The sequence below is a fragment of the Acyrthosiphon pisum genome, chromosome X (assembly GCF_005508785.2).
Source record: "Acyrthosiphon pisum isolate AL4f chromosome X, pea_aphid_22Mar2018_4r6ur, whole genome shotgun sequence".
NCBI lineage: Eukaryota > Metazoa > Arthropoda > Insecta > Hemiptera > Aphididae > Acyrthosiphon > Acyrthosiphon pisum.
Genome location: NC_042493.1, coordinates 21,679,507 through 21,700,127, shown reverse-complemented (window position 1 = coordinate 21,700,127; position 20,621 = coordinate 21,679,507). Strand labels below are relative to the sequence as shown.

Sequence of the window (20,621 nt, the reverse complement as noted above, 5' to 3'; positions counted from 1 at the left end):
CATTCAATATTTTTCATGCAACCCAGCCGTAATGCTATTATTTATATTATATTCTATAATAAATTTAAAATATAAAATATTTACTTTTTCAAACGCCAGTGCATAATCTCCCTGTTTCATAATATCACATAAAATCATAAATTGAGTAGCAGTATTATCAGTGTCTTTCATAGATGGTTCCACATGCGACTTCTCTTTAAGTAGAATTGAAAATTGTTTTTGCAAATCATTTTGAGTACTAATCAATAAATATGTATTATTAGAAATTAATGAACTATCATTATATTGTACTCAATTAATTACAAAATATGGTACCTTAATATTTTTTTCTCTGTACTTTTGATGATGTTATTCATGTCACCTTTGAATTTATCAAAAGCATATTCTAATTTGTTATTGATATTACCTTCTTCATTAAGTAGAGACTTTAATTCGTTTTGATCTAAGAAAAATAAAATTTTTTAAATGTTTATTACTTTGTTTTTCTTATAGACTTACATTCTAGTGATCTTTCAGTAAAGGACGCATCAATTTGTTTGAACATGGAACAACAAGCATGTTCAAACTTAGGTATAACTGTACTCATAAAAAGATCTTTTAGAATCGCATCAAGAGTTGGATTCAATGAAGCAACCAAAGATTTTGTAAATAATTCTGTATCCACCTAAAAATATAAATATAAATACAATTTATAATTATTAATTAGAAACTCTAAAACGGAATTAGGTTTTTGATCAAGTTAAGTATTGCCATCATATAGATTATAATAAAATACTACCAAATGAAATGCAATTTTTTTTCAATTAACATTAATATAACAAAGTTACATAATTTTATCTATAATATATGTGTTTAAAATTACAATTATGTAATAATTAACAGCTTAATTAATAAATTATAATTATTTGACTAATTAATTTGGCTATTATTTTTATATTATTAAAAATGTTAGTGTTTGTTTAATTATAATTTTTTATACTTTATTGGAGTTTGTGGCTTTGACAATCTCTGTTATTTTCTTATGTGAGGTATTTAGCTGATGGTCTATCATCATTTGAAGTTTCCGATGTGATTGATCACTTGCATTCTTAACCATATCTTTAATAATCAAAAATTTAAAAACGCAATTAGCTAATGTATATCAAGTAATTAAATTACATTTAGATTTACTCATCAGAGCTGGTTCTAGATTTGCGCATAAACTAGATGAATTTATTGACATAACGGCATTAATTTGATTATCAATTTTTTTTTGTTTTTTTGATATACATTTTAACTGTGTGTTCATCTCTTGTAAACTTGTTAAAATATCGTCTATTTGGCTACCAATTCCATTATCTATTAAATCAGACTTATCCAAAGGTCGTCTTATTGTCGAGATCTCTGAACCATTGAACACAGAATTGCTTGAATAACAATTGCTTTCTTCTTTTTCATCAATTCCATTAGAATAATTACTCACAGTTTCAAAATTATCATTGTGTGTTTCCATATAATTGTATCTAAAAATAAAAATTTTCAAATAAATCAAATTATGATGAAAAAATAAATACATTAAATAATAATAAGTATGTTAAATATTATATATTTTGTAATATGATAATACAATAATGCAATCATATAATTTACATAATACAATAATTATTTTAATATATAATATGTTTGTATTTACTGTAATTCTTGATCATTATGTTGTTGTAAAATAGTCTGAACTTCATTATTACTTGGACTACATTCTCTAACTTCGTTCAAATCAAAAGGATCCTAAAATAGTACAGATAAAAAAAGTCCGTCTACATTTATAATATAACTCTTACTAAATAAATTTAAAACTAAACATTAGTTTGGTTTGAGCAATTTATCCACAAAAATAAATAAATTAAAAGTTTTTACATTATAATAATTAGTTTGTTTTATAATTACTTGTGTGTAGGTATAAGTATTTGATGACTGAACAACAATTGGTTGTATATTGTTGTAACTATTCTTTTGCCTATTCTGAATCTACAAAATTCAACATATTTTTAAGATACAAATCATAACGCTATAAAAAAAACCAACGACTTCATACCTGCATTGAACTAGAAGGAATACTTTTTTGGTTAAGGCTTATTCCTTTTAATCTTAATTTTTCTTTTACTATACTATGAACTTCCAATGGATTTAGATCATGCAAAATGTTATTTTCTTCTTCATGTATTTGAAATTCTTTAGCTGTAAAACACCATGGATACAATTTTAATTAAAATATAAATATATAACTATAGTTTACAAGTAACTAGAAAGTGTTACATAAAATACTAACTAATATAGGTATTAGTGTATATTATATAAATTTATCTACATGCATTATATAAAAATTACAGGCAATATGGAATACCGGGAAAATTACACACTAACTGATCAATTTGGTCCTGCCCAGCAATTTGAACAGTGAATACAAACAAATGATTTTTTGTGCAATATTTTCTATTAAATTTATTACTACTAATAATTATATAATATTGATGGAAAAACAAAAAAATAATTAATTTAGTATTAAATATATTATTATTATAATATTATAGGTTATAATAAAATACTAAATAATCTTAATATAATAACTTACAGTAGAAACCGTTTATGACGTTCAAGGGACCAAAGAAAAAAGTAAAATATATTATTATTATAATATTATTTATCTATTATATTCTGAATATTTTAAAACAGTTATACACCTAATATTGATGGCACACCATTAGAAATAAATAAATATAGTAGAAACCGTTTATAATGACACCGATTGTAGTGACATATTGGGTGTAATAACCTTAGATTAAAGGTTCCTTCAAAACTTCTATATTGTATATACTAATTTGTATCGGTTTTTATGACTTTTATATAATGACTATACGGATGTTATGACGGTTATTTTTGGTTATATTAGAAAAATATTTTATCTATAATGAGTTTACTTTATTTAAGGTACTATTACAACCGATAATACCGATAATTTCAATATTGTTTAATCGTCAGTTTTATTTTAAAGGTGTCTTGTGTTCTTGTGTTAAATATTTTGTAGAATGAGCAAACAAAAGCAATCCACAATTGAAGAAAAAGCAAATGTCATGTTTCGTTTAAAAAAGGTGGAAAAAATTCCCACATACCTAATGAATTAGATGTAGATCACTCTACGATTTCTAACATATGAAAAGCTTGAGACAAAATGGAACAAGTTTCAAAATTAAATTACAGATTTTCTTTAAAAATAATAATTTAAATAATACCTACATAATTATTTTTTTTTAATTTACTTCTTTTCTATATTATACATTACATAAATAAATAATAATAATATGTATTGAAGTTACAATTTTTATTTAGTCATTTCTGTTATAATAACAACCGGTTATTATGACCTATTTTCTTTGGTCCCTTGAACGTCATAAACGGTTTCTACTGTAAGTTATTATATTAAGATTATTTAGTATTTTATTATAACTTATTTATATGTACATTATTTACTAGAACCGCACTTAGAATTGCTAAGTGTCTGCTTTCCTACACTTGCATTTACTTACTTTGTAAGGGATCAATTATCTGTCAATATTAGACATAATATAATTTAATAAAATTAATTACGTACCATTGTTTTAAAATATTTGTAATATAATATATAGGTAATTAATATAAAATTAATTTTTTTTTCTCCCATCAATATTATACAATTATTAATAATAAAATGGTTACGCTACTAGATTATTAATTGTTAAATTTGATTATTTATAAATATATTCTATGATGACACACCTTCTCCCCTCAAAATCGTTTGAATATCAATAACAATGACATACATGACAAACAACTTCTGTACAGCAGATCAGTATCTATTTGTCCACCTTTTTATTTGTATAATATAGTATAAATAAATATATATAACTAGCTGAACCCGTGCACTTCGTTACCCATTAAGTGCACCAACTATATGTAACGCAAACTTTGTTCAATTCGTTATTTAATATTCGGTGTATGGTTACCTATGGTGGATTGATATAATCAATTAATACAAAATCCTAATCTAACCGTACTAAAATAAGATGAATAAACGCAAACGCATACAAAAAAATTCATTCAAATCGGTCTAACCATTTAGGAGTTCAGTCACAACACACGTACAGTAGAATTATTGCGCTCAGCAACACATTCTGCGATTCATTATTATATTATATGAAATCAACAAACATGCCCGGTTAACCAATAGCAACCAATATAATATAATGCACTGTAGCGCCACTGTTGTATTTTTTACATACAGATTTGAGATTTCCTACCTTTCCGGTGGATTTTCCTAAAATTTTATTTCGTTAAAAACCTTCTCCTGGCAGTTACAAACATCTTAAAAAAAATTTGAGCCATAACGGACCAGCCGTTCTTGATTGATGAATTGTTATACATTTTTGTCTCCATTTTTATACATATAGATATTATATTAGTTGTACAATTTAATTTGATTTGTTTTAATATATTTTAAATTTTTGAAGTTATATTCATATTTTAAATTTAAATTATTTTAGGGATCAGCTTAAAACTATTATAGAGTTTTGTTTATTTAATTTTAATAATAATTAAAATAGTAAAAATTATATTTATAGACTAGGCATAAGTAAAAAATTATTTACATCTGTTTAGCAAAAACATTGTAGTATGAATTTAATATAAGATCGACTTATGTGAATGATCTGATTAGAAATAAACATTATTCATAATATTACATTTTTATTTTGAAGTAAAATACGCTCCAATTAAATATTATTTCGGAAATAATTTGTGCCTTTCAAAATAGAACAACTCCATGTAATTAAACATGTGAACTAAAAAGTTGTTTAATACAAATCTTACCATTTTAGCTAAAGCGATACTTTATTAAGTATATTATAGCTTGCTAAAGTTAGTTATAAAAACTAACATATTAAAATTATGTTATTTTCTCATAATTACCTTCAGATGTATTTGTAATAGGATTAACTGATTCAATGAGAAGATCTAATATTGGTGGTTTTGGAAATATATTGGTAGGTTCAATTTTATTCTGGTCTTTATATTGTTCCGCAATAGATAATTCTGGAGATGCAATAATTAATTGTCCTTCTTGTAGTGACTTTGGTTGTATTGCAAATAAATTAATAACTGTTGTATAGTTACAAGAACTGGTTGAGATATTATCTGTAAGTTAAAATGAAATAATTTACATTATTAATAATGATATAATATGTTAATGAAAAATTACTTGAATTGTGATTCTCTGTAATATCTAAATCATTATGATCAACTTTAGCATCAACAATTATCATGTTTAACATTGGACTTTGTAGCAAAACTTCAGTAATACCAACTATTTTTATGTTTTTTTTAGCAGACTGAATTTCATCAGCTACCTCCATGACATATAACAACTGAAAATTAAGTAACAAATAAACAAAAACAATTTAATTAATAAATGCAAACATACATTATTGTCGATGTCACTCAAAAATATATATCTTCCAGTCCCATCAACTGTCAGCTTCATGGGATTTTGTTTTGAAAATGGTCGAATAAATTTTACTATTTGAAGAGATGTCCATGTTTCACAAGACCATAAAATAATTTCGTCATTGTTAGATAAAGTCACTACATACTTCCAAAGTTCTACACTATAATTATTATACATAACCGATTATTTTTTTCAAAACATTAGTAATGTTTAAAATATTTTATATATATATATTTTAAGACTGAAAAATTACTTACTCTCCATTAATAATTTTACGGTTGTCTAAAAATGCCAAAGATTTTAAAGACAAAAATATTTCTTTAGGATGCCATGTAAATACACATTTTGGTGTATCGGATATTTGATCAAAAGATACCTCAAATAATAACAGAATTATTAAATTAAATTAATATTTTTTACTTAAACAATAATAGTTTTGTATTGCATACTTGATAGAAATAAATAGATCCATTACTTAATGCTAATGATATAGTTGAACCATCTGGAGAAAATGATAAACTAATAATATCAGCCTCTTTTAAATTGATTTTTATTACTACATTTGAAATGTTAATTAAAACATTTTTATCTAATGATTTATTCAAATTGATATTAGAAAAAACTGGACCAGTTGTAAAACTGCTGGCAACGCCAACATGCCATATTTCAACCTTTTAAACATAAATAAAAAAAATATTAGTAACATATTATAATTTTTTAATTCAAGATAAAAATAAATTATTCTTACTTCTGAAGCACGAACCACTGCCAACATTTTTCCTTTATAAGTTGGTTCAAATTCAAGTTCTTTTAAATACTTAACCTGTTCCGGTATATATTGACACCAAGATAACAGATATTTATTTTTAAAACAATATGATGGATCCTAAAGAAATTAAATCAAATATTTAATATTTGTTATATACGTTGCGTGACTGATTGCAGCCAACGCTAATAATTATTTTAACACCTAGAAAATGTATTTCATTTATTTTATAGAAAATTAACTTGACACAGACATTTATATAATAATAATAACTATTTAATTAGAATTTTAAATTATTTATAATTAGCTATATAATATACTAGATTGGAAAAGATATATAAAATAACTAATGACTACCATTTGATAATAGTAATTGCACGAATGAACCACAACAGAAAATATCATATAAAGTTACAAGAATAAAAGCTGATGGAAAAATTAAAAAATGGTCCTCCGCAAGGTTGTGTGTTTTCTTGCACCAGTACTTTTAAATCTGTTAACAAATTATCGACCTAGGGAAATACAAGCTATACTAGGGATATATATTTCCTATATTATGTTAAAGATTTAGCTATAACTGCATCAGCAAAAACAGTTAATAAAGTAGAACACACTCATGTATTTTATGCCCCCCCCCCTCACCATCATACACATTTTATTGAAAAATATATTCTAGCCTTGACTATTATATTTAAGCTATACCAGTTTCAGGAATATTGGTGTTAAAAATGGCTTCAGCTGATTTTTCAAACCCTCATCTTTGCTTCACCATAAGATAAACTTTTGAAATTTTAAACATAATATATTCAGCTGAAGTGGTTTAGCTTAAGTGGTAGGGAGAACTTCAAAGTTTGGATTTTTGTTACTAACTGACTGACTAATCATTACAGTTATAAGGTACTTCTTGTATAGGTAGAAACGTGAAATTTGGCACAAAGCTAATTCTTATAATGCAAATAAAGGGAAAAACTAAAAAATTGCAATTTTCTCAAAATTAGTGACACTTTAAATAGAGTAGGAGTATGAACATTTTTTTTAATTTTACAAGTTCTGCATTTTGTATACATGATACATCAACTTAGATGTTAATAAGGGTGCTAAACTGCTAAATCCAAATATTATATCAGTTTGATGATAAGAATAAAAATCAGCCATTAGTTAAAGATATAAGGGGGTGTAAATTTGATTTATCTAATACTAATGATAACATTTATCTGAGTGCACGGCAAAAATAACCAAATAGTGATTAAAATTTATTTCAGTCGTCTTCGATGCCAGAGACAAAATAAGAAACTGGCAATACTAATGAGCAACAAAATTAAAAGAGATTTGTTGTTGCACATAAATGTAGTTGTATATTAAGGTTATTGATTAAAGAAAGAGTAGACTTAGTCAAAATGTAGGTATCACAACTTTGATAGGCAGACTTTTTTATGAGGGATCTGGTACTTGGCCTTTTTTTCTCGGTTAGGTTTCTGTTGGATATAATATATCATTGACCAATACACAAAATAATAATACATTCTGACAAGTAAATAATTTAGTCAACTAAGTTTCAATTATTATGATTATGTATAACTTTAAAAAAAAAAAAATATATAGAAATTATTTAATGTATTTCAATGAATTCCATTATTTATGATAACAATTTCAATAAAAGCGATGAAGAATTTTTATTATTTCCAAAACATCTTGGAAATCAATCTTTTCTAAAACTTATGTTTTTCCTGACATAAACATAAAAGCTTCCAAACATTCTTGGATTAATGATGAACGTGATTGATTTTTTATGATTCTAAGAGCATTAAAATCATGATCCGTTAAATCTAAAAAACCCAACCAAGTACAGCGGCCTACTGTCTTCTAAGACAGTAGACCACTGGGCCAGTCCGGTCCTGCGCAACAGTAACTAAAAAAGTATAATATACTTTTAAACCTCTGGTACCTTATTAATATTTAATAACCAATATATGACTTATCTTAATTTTATCACATAATATTATATTATAATAAATTGTTCAATGAACCTAACTAAATATATTTAAGCATTGTAGTAATTTAAATATATAACATTTTTACAAACCCCGTTGATTTGAAAAACTCGAATAGCTTTTAGTTTCGGAGATGAACAGCTCTCTTCTTTAATGACATACACATACGTAGTTCCAGATTGGTCAATACAACCCAACATTATTATTTCATAAAGATGAGCAAAACTTATATCTTCAATTAAATTTGACAACCCTTTAATTAATGCTCTTTCATTACTCTCTGTTTTGACAATGCGAACTAAACCCTCATAAGTATCCGCTATTAAATAAAAATAATAATAAAAAATAAAAGGAAATATTTTTTTTTGCAAAAATTAAATAATTTGTAGTTGATGATAACTTACTATTAGAGAAGCCATAAGCTATGTACTTCTCACTTATATGCAAGGCAATCAATTGCCCAAGATAATAACATTGATCCCAATTAAAATTAACAAAATTTTTAAGTGTTAATTGTGAACTTCCTTTGTTATGAGATCCTTGACTTGAAAAAACTTTAGTAGAGTTGCTATGAATTGTGTGAGTACATTCTTCATCCCCAATGAATCTTCTGTAAATTACAACAAATATATTAACAGTTACCAACAAAACAAGAAAAAAAATAATGATAAATAAAGATAATTTTATCATTATATACAATATTTTAACTAAAAAAATTGCTTGGAAATAAGCGAGGAAATAAGGGTGAGTCAAAATGGGTCGTTCACAACCCTAATAGGTATATAAATCACTGATGATAAAATAAGCTAACAAATGTTGAAGTCCATGACCATTTTGACCATGGTTTGACTGTTGATAATTTTTCCAATACAGATTCAATTGTTTTGAATTATATGATTATTTTTTTACAGTATGTGTTCAAATATTGGTTTAATATGACAATACCAATTAAGGTGATATTGATTACCAGTATTAGTATTGGCCCATTCATAAGAATATATTAAAGTTGTTAAATTTTTTATCAATCATTATTTTCAGTATTAAAAAAATAAAATTGAAAAATTTTAGGTAGGTATATCATATGTGTAGCGCAAGTCAAAAAAAAATAAAAAAAAAATTTTTAAAATATTGATTAGAACAAAAGTTACTCGAAAATGTATTTTATCTGTCAGGTCTTTGTATTACTTCCTGTATATAATATATATACAAGCCAAATACCACTTCCTGCATCCAAATACCTTAAACTGCACACGGGCGAAGCTGAGATATTCAATTAGTGTAGATAAATATTATATTATTTATCAATACCTACGTGAAGAAAATACTTGCTAGTATCTATAAAATATTTAAATATATAGGAACAAAAATTAATTAGAACTATAAATTAAGATAGATAACATTTTTCATTATCCATCAAAAATTGAATAAAAAGTTAATTTTAAGAAATTATGAGTTATGTAACATTTTTACAACTTAGGTACAAGGTTTTCTTGCAAAATGAACAATAAATAATAATAATGTTGACACAATAATATATAGACTATAGAGATTTTTTTTTGGTTATTGTAAATTGTACTAAACTAATTAATAACTATTCATTATATACCTACACAATATACTTAACCCTCGACTTAACCTAACCCGTAAGATATCAATTCATCATAGGTAATAAAACTGTTTAAAAATATTTAAATAAAAGTACTTTAGTTTACCTATATTATCATCTATACATGTGCTAACCAATTGTGTACATGTATTTGCATAAACAAATAAATCCATAGGTACAAAATATGTTATTAACAGAACTTATCCAAAAATAAGATGTATCAATAGATACTTTTAATTGTTTTGCTTATTACCTACACCTAGATGATACATACTTTTAACACAATACATTTCAATATTACAATAATTGAAACAGTAATAATTAAATAATGAAAAGAATGTGTTGTTTTTTCCATATAATAATATATCTTCCGATATAAAGTCTACTCCCAATTTGTGTACCTACTGCTTACCTACCTAAAATACTATTATTTCTATATTAAACTGGTAATATATTTGATTTGTTCCCATATGATATCATGTTTTGTGGATCCATAATAGTTATTATTAGGGTAGAGTTTCATGTATTTTTTTTTAATGAAAAAGTGATTATAATATGATGTTATTTTGGCTAAAATATGTATAAAAAAAAAATAGAAATAAATAACTAAAAGTTTTTATTTAACATACAATTTAAAAATGTGTAGGTATATAATACCGACATAAATATAAATGGAAAGTACTGAATATAAAAACAAACAATCGGATGGGAACAACTAGTCACTAAAATACTATACTCTATTCAGAATAATATTGAAACCTCAGCTGACCAAAACACGCTTTTTCGGCGCATTCCCACCACAATGCAGCATCGGTGAGAGCATTAGCACAGGGGCCCGATGACCGACGACAATGACAATTGGTCAATCACAGAATGCACATATAGTCATCGCATGGGGGGGGGGGGGGTCAGGCACCGTTCGGTAGATCACTCTGCATGTGTGAAAGCGTTACAATCTTATTCTGATCGAATATAAATTATAAAACCATATGCAGATTTAAAATATTATTACTTATCGTATTTTATGTATTAATCTAGAAATTTGTGGTTCAAACCGGTATAAAATGATCCTCATATTATATCGCATCAGGATGCACCATGTCAGAGATATTGAGTAAACATCAGAGTTCGTTTTTATACCTTGGTTTGAGTGATCAAATTTCTTGACAATGTTCTCTATTTCAATTTTTCTCGTCATAATAATTTTATTTTTATATTTATTTCATGTAAAATCACTGAATTGAATAAAATTTGTATCATAGACATCACGGTTGATTAGTACACCACATATTGGGAGAGATAGCAGGGTATGAATCCGAAAAGTATAGAACAATCGTTCATGTAGGTATGAAAGTGTGATGCAGCGTTAAGCCCAGTGATAATATAAAATCAACAGTCAGTGATTGAAATCCAGTTGCAATTTTATTTTAAGCGGTGTACCGCCTATTCAAATGGTGCATGAAGGCTAAGACAATCATAGGCATTGTTCGCGCAGAGCGTCAGGTGACATGTTTTATTTAACTATTCAAAACGCGTGCCTACCCGTCATTCCATAAAAACTCATTTCGCGAGCAAAATTTGTTTGGCGAGCGGCGGCCTCAGTATTACATATTAACCAAACGCGAAAATAACGACATCGATTTCCGGCGGTAAGCGACGCTAGCCTTAAAATAAGAATACTTGAATACTTACACGATCTCTTCGATTTCTTCGGTCATCTTGACGGATGGCGTGAATCGGTTTCGGGGGGACAGGTTAGAAAAAAATGAAGTTTTCCAAGAACGCCGAGTGCTTGCGACTCGGGTGGATACCTATGAGATCGGACGCTAACTACCAGTCTTAACTGGCCGAAAAACGTTATAATTTTCAGTTGAAACCCGAACGGTAGTAGTGGTGTTGACCAATTGTTCACTCGATGCGTTTATCGTATCGGACAACAGACGACGTAAGTCCCGCCGGCGAAATGGACACGGCGAGAATTTTGGGAAAAACACAATGGAATCGGCAACCGCCTTAGCTGAAAATAAATACAGTGTGAACTGTGAAGTACAACAACTAGAAAACGAGACAGCAGCGCTATAAAATGAAATGTCTGACGGCGACGCGATAATCTCTATTCTATGGACGCGAATACTATGTACTCTGCTCGCCAGGTTCGTGACGGCTACGGCGGCGAATTTAAAATCACGTCTGACAATGACCGCCACGCCTCTACCTCCACCGGCGACGACGCCGAACCGTTCGGCGCAATTTTCTGTGTTTCTGAACAAAGGCTTTATTAGTAAATACATATAATTATTGTTCGTCACGAGAATATAATAATTAATATTATGACAGTACCTACATATTTTATAATAGGTACGTAGGTATTGGTGTATTACCAGGGTTTATTGGAGCATATAATAAAACGAAGTATATTACCTATGGCGTATTATTGGTACTCATAAAGTCATGATAATATTTAAAAGGAAATGCGTTTAAGAGTAAAAAATATTAATTTTATGAGTATACGGTGGGTGTACGGTGAACGGTAATTGATGAGCAATGGCCGATGGGTATAATATTATTTTATTATTTGTTTTATTCTGTTTTAAATTGTATTTTTTCTCTGTAAATGAAATTCGGTTACCCGTATACTATTGTAGTTAAAAATGCAATACAAGTTCCATTTAAGTCTTGCTTAAGTACATAAATTATAAGAAAATTTTGAGTGTGATTTCATAAATGCTTTTTATGAGCGTCTTTAGAAGATATTTCTATTGCAGTTCAAAAAGTACCTACCTATTAAACGTTTGAACTTGGAATATTTCATTAATACTTAAATTATCATTTTCCATACACAAACAATTTTTTTAAATATTTAGTTTAATTTTAATTTATTTATAGCAAATAGGCATTTCAAATGTTTGTTGATAAATATTTGGTATTTTGTTACTTTACCGGACACCCTTTTTTTTTGAGTGTGGCGACCGGAGCCACTAGAAATGTGTTACTTTAATTAACAAGGTTTAAATTACTTGTTAGGTCGTCCGTCTGCCCGTATTTTTATCTTGCGGCTCCGTGCCTTCATGTGTCTGTGTTACTTGTTTTTCCAGCGGGAATTTGTGTATATTTATATATTTATATATTACAATGATGTTTTTTTTAAATATATTAATACGTTGGATCATAAATGTCCTTATATAAAATATACAGTGAAATAGTAATATTATCATATTATTGTCATTGGTGAGTACCCATATTATTTATAATATTCATTTTTCACAAGTGCACATAATTCGTAAATTAATATTCATTAAAATTAAAACATTATTATTTACATTATTTTTAAAATAATAATAGGCATATTATATAATATTCTTTATCTAAATTTTATAGAATCGTAATATTTTTAAGTAATTTTTTCTCGTTGCTTTATTATTATTTAAGTATTAAGACTAGGATCACATATTCACATGAGCGTTAGATTAAAATAATCATCCATTATGCATTTTTAATTGTAAAACTATTATGACCTAGAAAATACAATTTTTGTATTATAGTTATTTCAAATATAAAGTAAAGAGATTGAATTCAATATTAATTGAAATGTCTTAGATGCCATAGAGATTCAGGGAAAATAACTATTGAAGAAGCTGACGATGTCCATCTTGACAAAAATGAAGGTAACTTCCGAGAAATACTTCGATATAGAGCACACGGAGATCCAGGCTTAAAATCATTTTTAGAATCTTCCAGTAATATTAAGTATATAAGTCCTATAATTCAAAATGATATAATAGAATTTTGCAATCAAATTATTTTTAAAAAAATTGTTACAAGAGTAAATTCTCAAAAATGTTTCACTATTCTTGCCGATGAAACAGCAAATATCTCTGGCATAGAACAGATTTCATTATGTGTAAGATAATTAAATATTGAAACTAAGGTACTTCATGAAGATTTTCTTCAATTTGTCCCTACAACAGAGATGACCGGTATAAGTTTAGCAAACATAATTTTAAATAGTTTACATGCATTTGGAATTGATTTGAAATATATGAGGGGACAAGGATACGATGGTGCCTCTACAATGTCTGGTGCATTCAATGGATTCAAGCGGTAATTCGCAAAAGTTATCCACCTGCCTTGTACATTCATTGGGCAGCTAATGTGTTAAATCTTTCTGTATCTAATTCCTGCTCAGTACAAGGAATAAGAAATTGTTTAGGGACAATTTCAAAAACTAGAGATTTTTTTATATATCCGAAGTGTAAACTTTACTCTTCGGATATATAAAAAAATATAATATAATAGTATTTATTAATATATATTAAGCAAGTGAGGGTGGCGAGGGTGCTCATTACCAAGGCATCATCCTATCTATTGGCTGGTTATGTCGTGATTAGTATTGTGAGAAGTAATAACAAAGAGAGCGAACGACCTAGTGTGACGGGATGGAAGTTTAAAACTAACTTGAGAGAGTAGGGTAGGAGCATCAATACATCCATCAATTAATTTGTGTAAAAAGATTAAGTTAGCCTCAACTCTTTTATCGGCTACAGAGACAAGACAGAGCTTATGCATTACTGGATGAAAGTCGTGAGGAGGATGATTAATTTTTAAAATAAACGCTAACGAGCTTATAAAAATCTTCTTTGGACACGTTCTATAAGAGAAATCCACTGGGGTCGTACAGGAGTCTCATAATACTGAGGCATACTCTAGAAGGGATCTATCAATGGAACAGTAGATATAGACTTGAGTGAAGCAGAAAACTTAAACTCTTTAATAATTTTTCATACTAACCGACTGAAACCGACTTGAACTATTGATGGCATAGGTATATTTGATAATAGATTTCTAGAAAATGACATAGTGTGGCATATATCAGTATTTAACTGCAATCCAATAGAATTGAACCGGGAAACCATGGAATTAAGCTCATTTTGTAAAGAATGGCAGTCACTTAATGTGTGAACACGACTAAAGATTTTAAGGTCATCTGCGAACATCATGAAGAACTTGGAGGAAGCAATCACATTTTTAGGCCGTTCATAAATAGTGAAAAAATAATAAGGGACAGGTGACCTCCTTGAGGAACACCCGAGGGAATTTCAACCACATTGGACGTATGCCCAAAAACGTTGACCCATTAAACTCTGCCCTTTAGGTGCGATGTAAGCCATGACATCAAATCCCGACTTGTACAGAATATTCATAAGAATATGGTGATCGACTCTGTCGAAAGCTTTAGCGAAGTCCGTGAATATGACATGACATCAACCTGAAAGTGCTCTTCTTAAGCTTTGAGTATGTAGTTGTAAAGTATAAATTATAATTAAGTTCGATACAGATGAGGTTTATTATTGAGTATATTTTATGATATTATTGCAATTCATTTAAGTAATTCATTTTAGGTACTATTAGTATTACAGAAGGTTGAATTAATGTTTGCCGAAAACATAACATTTAAAATGTCATTTTGTGAATAAAATATAATATTATAGGTAGATACCTATAAGTTCCATCTATTTTAAAAATGTCAACTACCTACTCACAAATAATATTTTTAAATTACTTACAGCAAAATAACTCGCAAAAACGAATATTTACAATCATTGTATACAATACATTATTCAATAAGTTATAGGTACGCAAATACAATTTACAAGGCTTGAGTGGAAAGAAGCCTCCAAGGTACTTTAACTACTCGATAATTCAACAACATGACTATAAAAGTTGTTTTAAATTTTCAATCCTTGAATATAAATATTGAATATTTTATAAATGTTTTACTTAGATACTCCTAACTCTTTAACTTTCGTTATTTTGACGAATTTTGTCAAAACTCAAATTTAAAATGCTTGTGAAAAAAATCGTTTTTATATATATGTATCTAATATTTTCAAATTATTATAATAAAAACTTATTAGGAACCTTATAAGTTATAACCCTATACAGGGGTCTTACATTTTCAAGCTTTTAGACCCAACTAACTTTTTCTCGACATTAATAGAACAAAAAGTGGCAACGCTCTGCTGTACAGTAGGTGTTTATAGAGAGTAGTACTGTTAGATACCTATCTAATTGTAATGGATGTGTTAAATTTGAGTTCATTTATATAAAACCATTGTATACGAAAAACGATTCTGAGAGAAGACGGTCTGTCAGCCTACACTATTAAGTATATTTTATGATATTATTGTGATTAAAGAAATTTATTTTACTATTAGACATTATAGTAATTAAAATAGGTAAGTTAAATACATTGTTGTTTTTAAAGCTTAAAGTAGGTACCCACGAATACGGAATAAATTTTTAAATTACAGCAAAACAACTAAAATCGTTATTCTTCGTTTAAATATCTAATTTTGTTGAAATTTTAATTTAAACTTAAAATGTTTATAAAAAAACACTTTAATTTTATTGTTTTAGATTTGTTGGTTAGAATATGAATTATTTTTGAGAAACTATTTTACATTTTCAATCCTTAGCTATATAAATTGAACATTTTATAAATGTTTGAAGTTAAACTTCTTTACGCAGGGAAGTGAGGAAAAATTTGATCACGTGACCGTTACGTTTGAGCGTTCCTCTGTTCATGTGTAGGCTGTCTTGACGAAAAAATGCAGTGATGTAGTCTGCTTTGTTGACAAAATACAAAAAAATTATAATGTAATGTAATGTACCTAATATAATTACATTATAATGTGACCCGTGGCTGATTATTCTAATATAATATATTATTTATATATATATTTAATTTTAACTCCCGCAATTCAGTTTTCCACGGTTAGGATTCGTTAGGTTTTACGTTTCTACTCACATTAGGTATTCAATAACTGATATGAGTAGGTAATTGAAAAAAGACGTGACGTCATTAGGCCGGGCTCATCGTAATTATCTTATACGTGTAAAAGTTCCTCGCTTCACACAACGATTTACCAATACATTTTATTTTTGAAAATTAATTTACATATAAATGAGTGGTTTTATTTGTTATTAAGTCTTTAAGATGATACAAGTATCAGAATTTCAATATAACGTTTAGTTTTTTAAATATTAAAAATGTTAAAAGATATTTTTGAATTTTTATTTTATATTTAAATGGTCATGACGCGCCGTTTAACAAAAAATAATTTTTAAGATTTATTAATATTTAAAAAACTAAACGTTATATTGAAATTGTGATACTTTTATCGCTTCAAGAGGACGCCTCACCCGCATATTATGTTGTCTCCGTTTTACAAGTGCGTAATATAGCAAATTGTATGCTCAGCAAGACACGTGTAGCACCGTTAGTTTAAAATTTAGAGTAAATTAACCTCTTACAAAATTTAAAGATAAGATTATTATGTAGGCAATTTCATGGACTTTTTATTATATTTTAATTTTAAAGCGAGTTATGAGTATTTTAAAATTTTTAATTGTTTGTACATCTTATAAGGTCACACATATACATAAACTAAATTTCAAAAATAAAATTTTTCGATTGGTAAATCGTTGCGTGAAGCGAGGAACTTTTATTCGTATAAGATAGGCAATTACGATGAAACGGGCCCCATTACGTCACGTGGCTATTCTACATATTATTTTCTTAATATTTTTTAAATTAATAATTTTTTTTACATCGGATTTGCACAAAATCATTTCATATAGCCATAGCTACAATAATTGACCATTAAAAAAAATTTAAAGAAATCGCCGCCCATAATCTTTGTATTAGTTGTAAATGGTTATTAATGTGAGTGCGGTCCTATATGTGTAAAAAATAAAAATTAGAATTTTGAAGAAATTTGAACTCGATAACAATAGATTTCATATCACCCGGCTGAGGCAAAATGTTCCACAGCACACATACGCGCATGCACAAGTCAACAAAACCACACCGAAAAATATTTTTGTACACTCGCGACAATGAGTAATGCTAATAAGCTGTCAAAAAATGTACATACTTCTAGTAATCCAATTTCAATTTTTAAAAATGATTTGAATTCGTCAGCCTCTTTTCTACGATTTATAGGAAACTGATTCTGGATATTTTGGATAGATTACGGTTCCAATGACTTTACTTAATTTCTCAAAATTAACTTGCTCTCTAAAGTGCTAACAAGACAAAAAAATGAAAACGTTTTTCCTACAAAACATAGAAAAGAGGCTAATGAATTAATATTAGTATTCAAAATTAAAAGTGTACTACTAGAACTATGTTTATTTTTTGCCAGCTTATAGGTAGATACCTATATAAATGCATGAAAAATCCAATCGTTTAGAGCCAGGCACGGATCCAGAGCGAAAATCTAGGGAGGGGGGAGGGTCAAAAATTTTTTTACAACACAAATACAATTATAATAAAATATTATACTTTATTCTCAATTTAAAAATGTTATCATAATAGTAGATAGGTGTATGTATATAATATGTATATGCAATCAATGTGATCAATAAATTATTGATTATATTTAATACACAATAAAAACCCTTCGTAAAGTACAAAAGGTTTGTGTTGTGATATCCCTAATTTTATCATTATTGAATATTGATTATTCACACAATAATCTATAAGAACAGTAATATTGTTTGTAACATTGGCAAAGCTGATGCGACAACGACGACGGCTACCAGATTCTGAATTTAATATAAACTTCCATTAAAAAGTTCGCACTTTTCATTTATAACTTATTTTATAAACGTACGATTTTGATGATTTTTACAAAAGCACGTTCTACACAACATGTCTGATGTTTTGGAGTTTACTAGGAGTTGATTGATGCATTAGAAAATTAGTTATGTCGTATAACAAATTTACCTGTATTTTATACAGTTTAAATAGGCAACTCCTGCTTCGATATACTATACCTACACACACCGTCGTGCAGTTTTTTTTTTTACTTAGCTCGACAATGTGAATAGAAGTTTAGATTTTGTTTATTTGTTATTTAATATATAATATTTATATATATAAAAATATGTCTGGGGGGGGGGGGGCTGGATCCGTCGCTGTTTAGAGCCGCCTTAATTAATAGCGACGTACTTTATAGTACACACTACACAACTTTTGTCCATGATACCAATATTTAGGCAGGTATATTAGGTTAGGAAATATTTATTTTACCCACGATATAACATCAAGGAAGTAAAAATAAGATAATATTATTTTGTATATTATACATTTATACTATCACAAAACACGTTTATATAAAGGTATGTGGCAAATGCTGACAATGTATAATATAGATCTCAAACATTTTTCTAATCACTTTTATTTTAGGAATATAAAATAATTTATTATTTAATTTGTGTTTCTACAGTTTTCTATATTAGACGGATCTTTATTTATCTTGGTGTCAAACATTTTTTTGTTTTCAAAATATTTTTATTAAATAGTACATATTTATATAAATATTTTTCCTAAATCGCATATCCGTGTGACATGCATTATTAATCAACAATTATACAACAATAAGAACTCCTATACAATTTGTTCTTTTTTCTTTTTTTTCATAATATAATGTATAACATATAGGTAAATAATAATTTATTATTAATTTTTTAAATGCGTAAAAATTGACGTAACTAAACACATAATTAAGTAATTATCAAACATTTTTGAGCAAACTGAATGTGAACTAGATGTTTGGACGGGCTCTCTGTTTCGTGTACTCTTTGTCACACTCAATATGACTGTAGCTTCTACTAATGTTTTACCGGAACCGACGATCAAATTATACTCTCCACTGTGCACTGGCGTTACCGATTGTATCGTGAGAGTAGCTACTTGGCAGTAAGAAGATGTTGATGACTAAAACATGGAATAATATTTAATTAATTGTCATAGAGCATAATGTAGTACAATTTCGGTATTCTAGCTATTTATTTTATTTTTTTCATTATTGTTGAAAAAAAAATAACAAAAAACCTTGAATATCAGCTGAGAACGAAAAAAAACTATACTACGAAAATTGAGGCACTATTGCTAAGTTTTAACATTTTATACGTTCACTCACAATTATAAATGTTTTAAATCTTTTGAAAATATATTTATGTTTTCCAATCAATTAATAATTATATAGGTAATATTAACACAACATTAACTTAATTTTAAATTTGTTTATAATATTAAACTTGTATTAATCTAGTCATCTGTTTCCACTTTCCAAAATAGTTGGATTACTGAAATTGTCCTTACATAAAAATTAATACCATATTGAAGTCATGGAAAGCAGGTAGGTACAACATAGAGTAAAGATTATAGTAGACTCTATAGAATACAATAAAACACTGTACCTACAGTTTGAATAGGTTTACGATTATAATATGTCAATATGTACCAACTTATAATATTGTAGAGTCCCTACTAGGATTTTGGAAAGGGCCAAATATTATTTTTGAAAATTACTTGTGGGCCGCATGCAGTAAATTTTAATTTGCGCATATAATGACCAAATGCGTATTTTTTTACCCGGGACCTAGTTTCATTTTAAATAATAATAATAATCAAAGTTATAAAAGTTTAAAAAAATATTATTTTGATATAAATTTTTTATTTTATTTACTCGAGTGTAGAATGGTAGATTTTAGAATGTAAATTCAGTTTTAGTGCGGGCCGCACAAAATTTGTTAAAAGGCACACATGCCCGCGTAGTAGGTACCGCTGTTGCAGAGTATCATTTTTTCTTCAAACATTCCTGTTTAGTTTTGATATAAATGTGGTAGAATTGAATTTAGTAATAATTCTAAACCAAACTATTTAATTTTTGTAAA

General features: G+C 27.6%; 2 protein-coding genes across 4 annotated transcripts in view; both read right to left on the bottom strand.

The window, feature by feature from the left end:
• Window positions 1-12,016, bottom strand: part of LOC100163158 (enhancer of mRNA-decapping protein 4) — a 22,209-nt gene extending 10,193 nt beyond the window's left edge. Inside the window, exons 1-17 of one of the 3 annotated variants that reach the window (XM_029492814.1) lie at window positions 11,568-12,016; window positions 8,674-8,879; window positions 8,362-8,588; window positions 6,261-6,398; window positions 5,962-6,183; window positions 5,770-5,888; window positions 5,489-5,672; window positions 5,267-5,432; window positions 4,978-5,202; window positions 2,072-2,214; window positions 1,924-2,004; window positions 1,673-1,764; window positions 1,171-1,502; window positions 980-1,098; window positions 499-664; window positions 316-442; window positions 85-238 (exon numbers count right to left, since the gene is read on the bottom strand). In XM_029492814.1, the coding sequence (XP_029348674.1) occupies window positions 85-238; window positions 316-442; window positions 499-664; window positions 980-1,098; window positions 1,171-1,502; window positions 1,673-1,764; window positions 1,924-2,004; window positions 2,072-2,214; window positions 4,978-5,202; window positions 5,267-5,432; window positions 5,489-5,672; window positions 5,770-5,888; window positions 5,962-6,183; window positions 6,261-6,398; window positions 8,362-8,588; window positions 8,674-8,879; window positions 11,568-11,593 (2,727 nt within the window). In that variant the 5' untranslated portion in view covers window positions 11,594-12,016. The remainder of the gene's footprint in view (window positions 1-84; window positions 239-315; window positions 443-498; window positions 665-979; window positions 1,099-1,170; window positions 1,503-1,672; window positions 1,765-1,923; window positions 2,005-2,071; window positions 2,215-4,977; window positions 5,203-5,266; window positions 5,433-5,488; window positions 5,673-5,769; window positions 5,889-5,961; window positions 6,184-6,260; window positions 6,399-8,361; window positions 8,589-8,673; window positions 8,880-11,567) is intronic. The other 2 variants (XM_029492820.1, XM_029492815.1) reach the window with 2 other exon arrangements.
• Window positions 12,017-19,014: 6,998 nt separating this feature from the next.
• Window positions 19,015-20,621, bottom strand: part of LOC100575358 (CD166 antigen) — a 28,400-nt gene continuing 26,793 nt past the window's right edge. Inside the window, exon 10 of the mRNA XM_003240309.4 lies at window positions 19,015-19,659. Coding sequence (XP_003240357.1) covers window positions 19,402-19,659 — 258 coding nt within the window. The 3' untranslated portion in view covers window positions 19,015-19,401. The remainder of the gene's footprint in view (window positions 19,660-20,621) is intronic.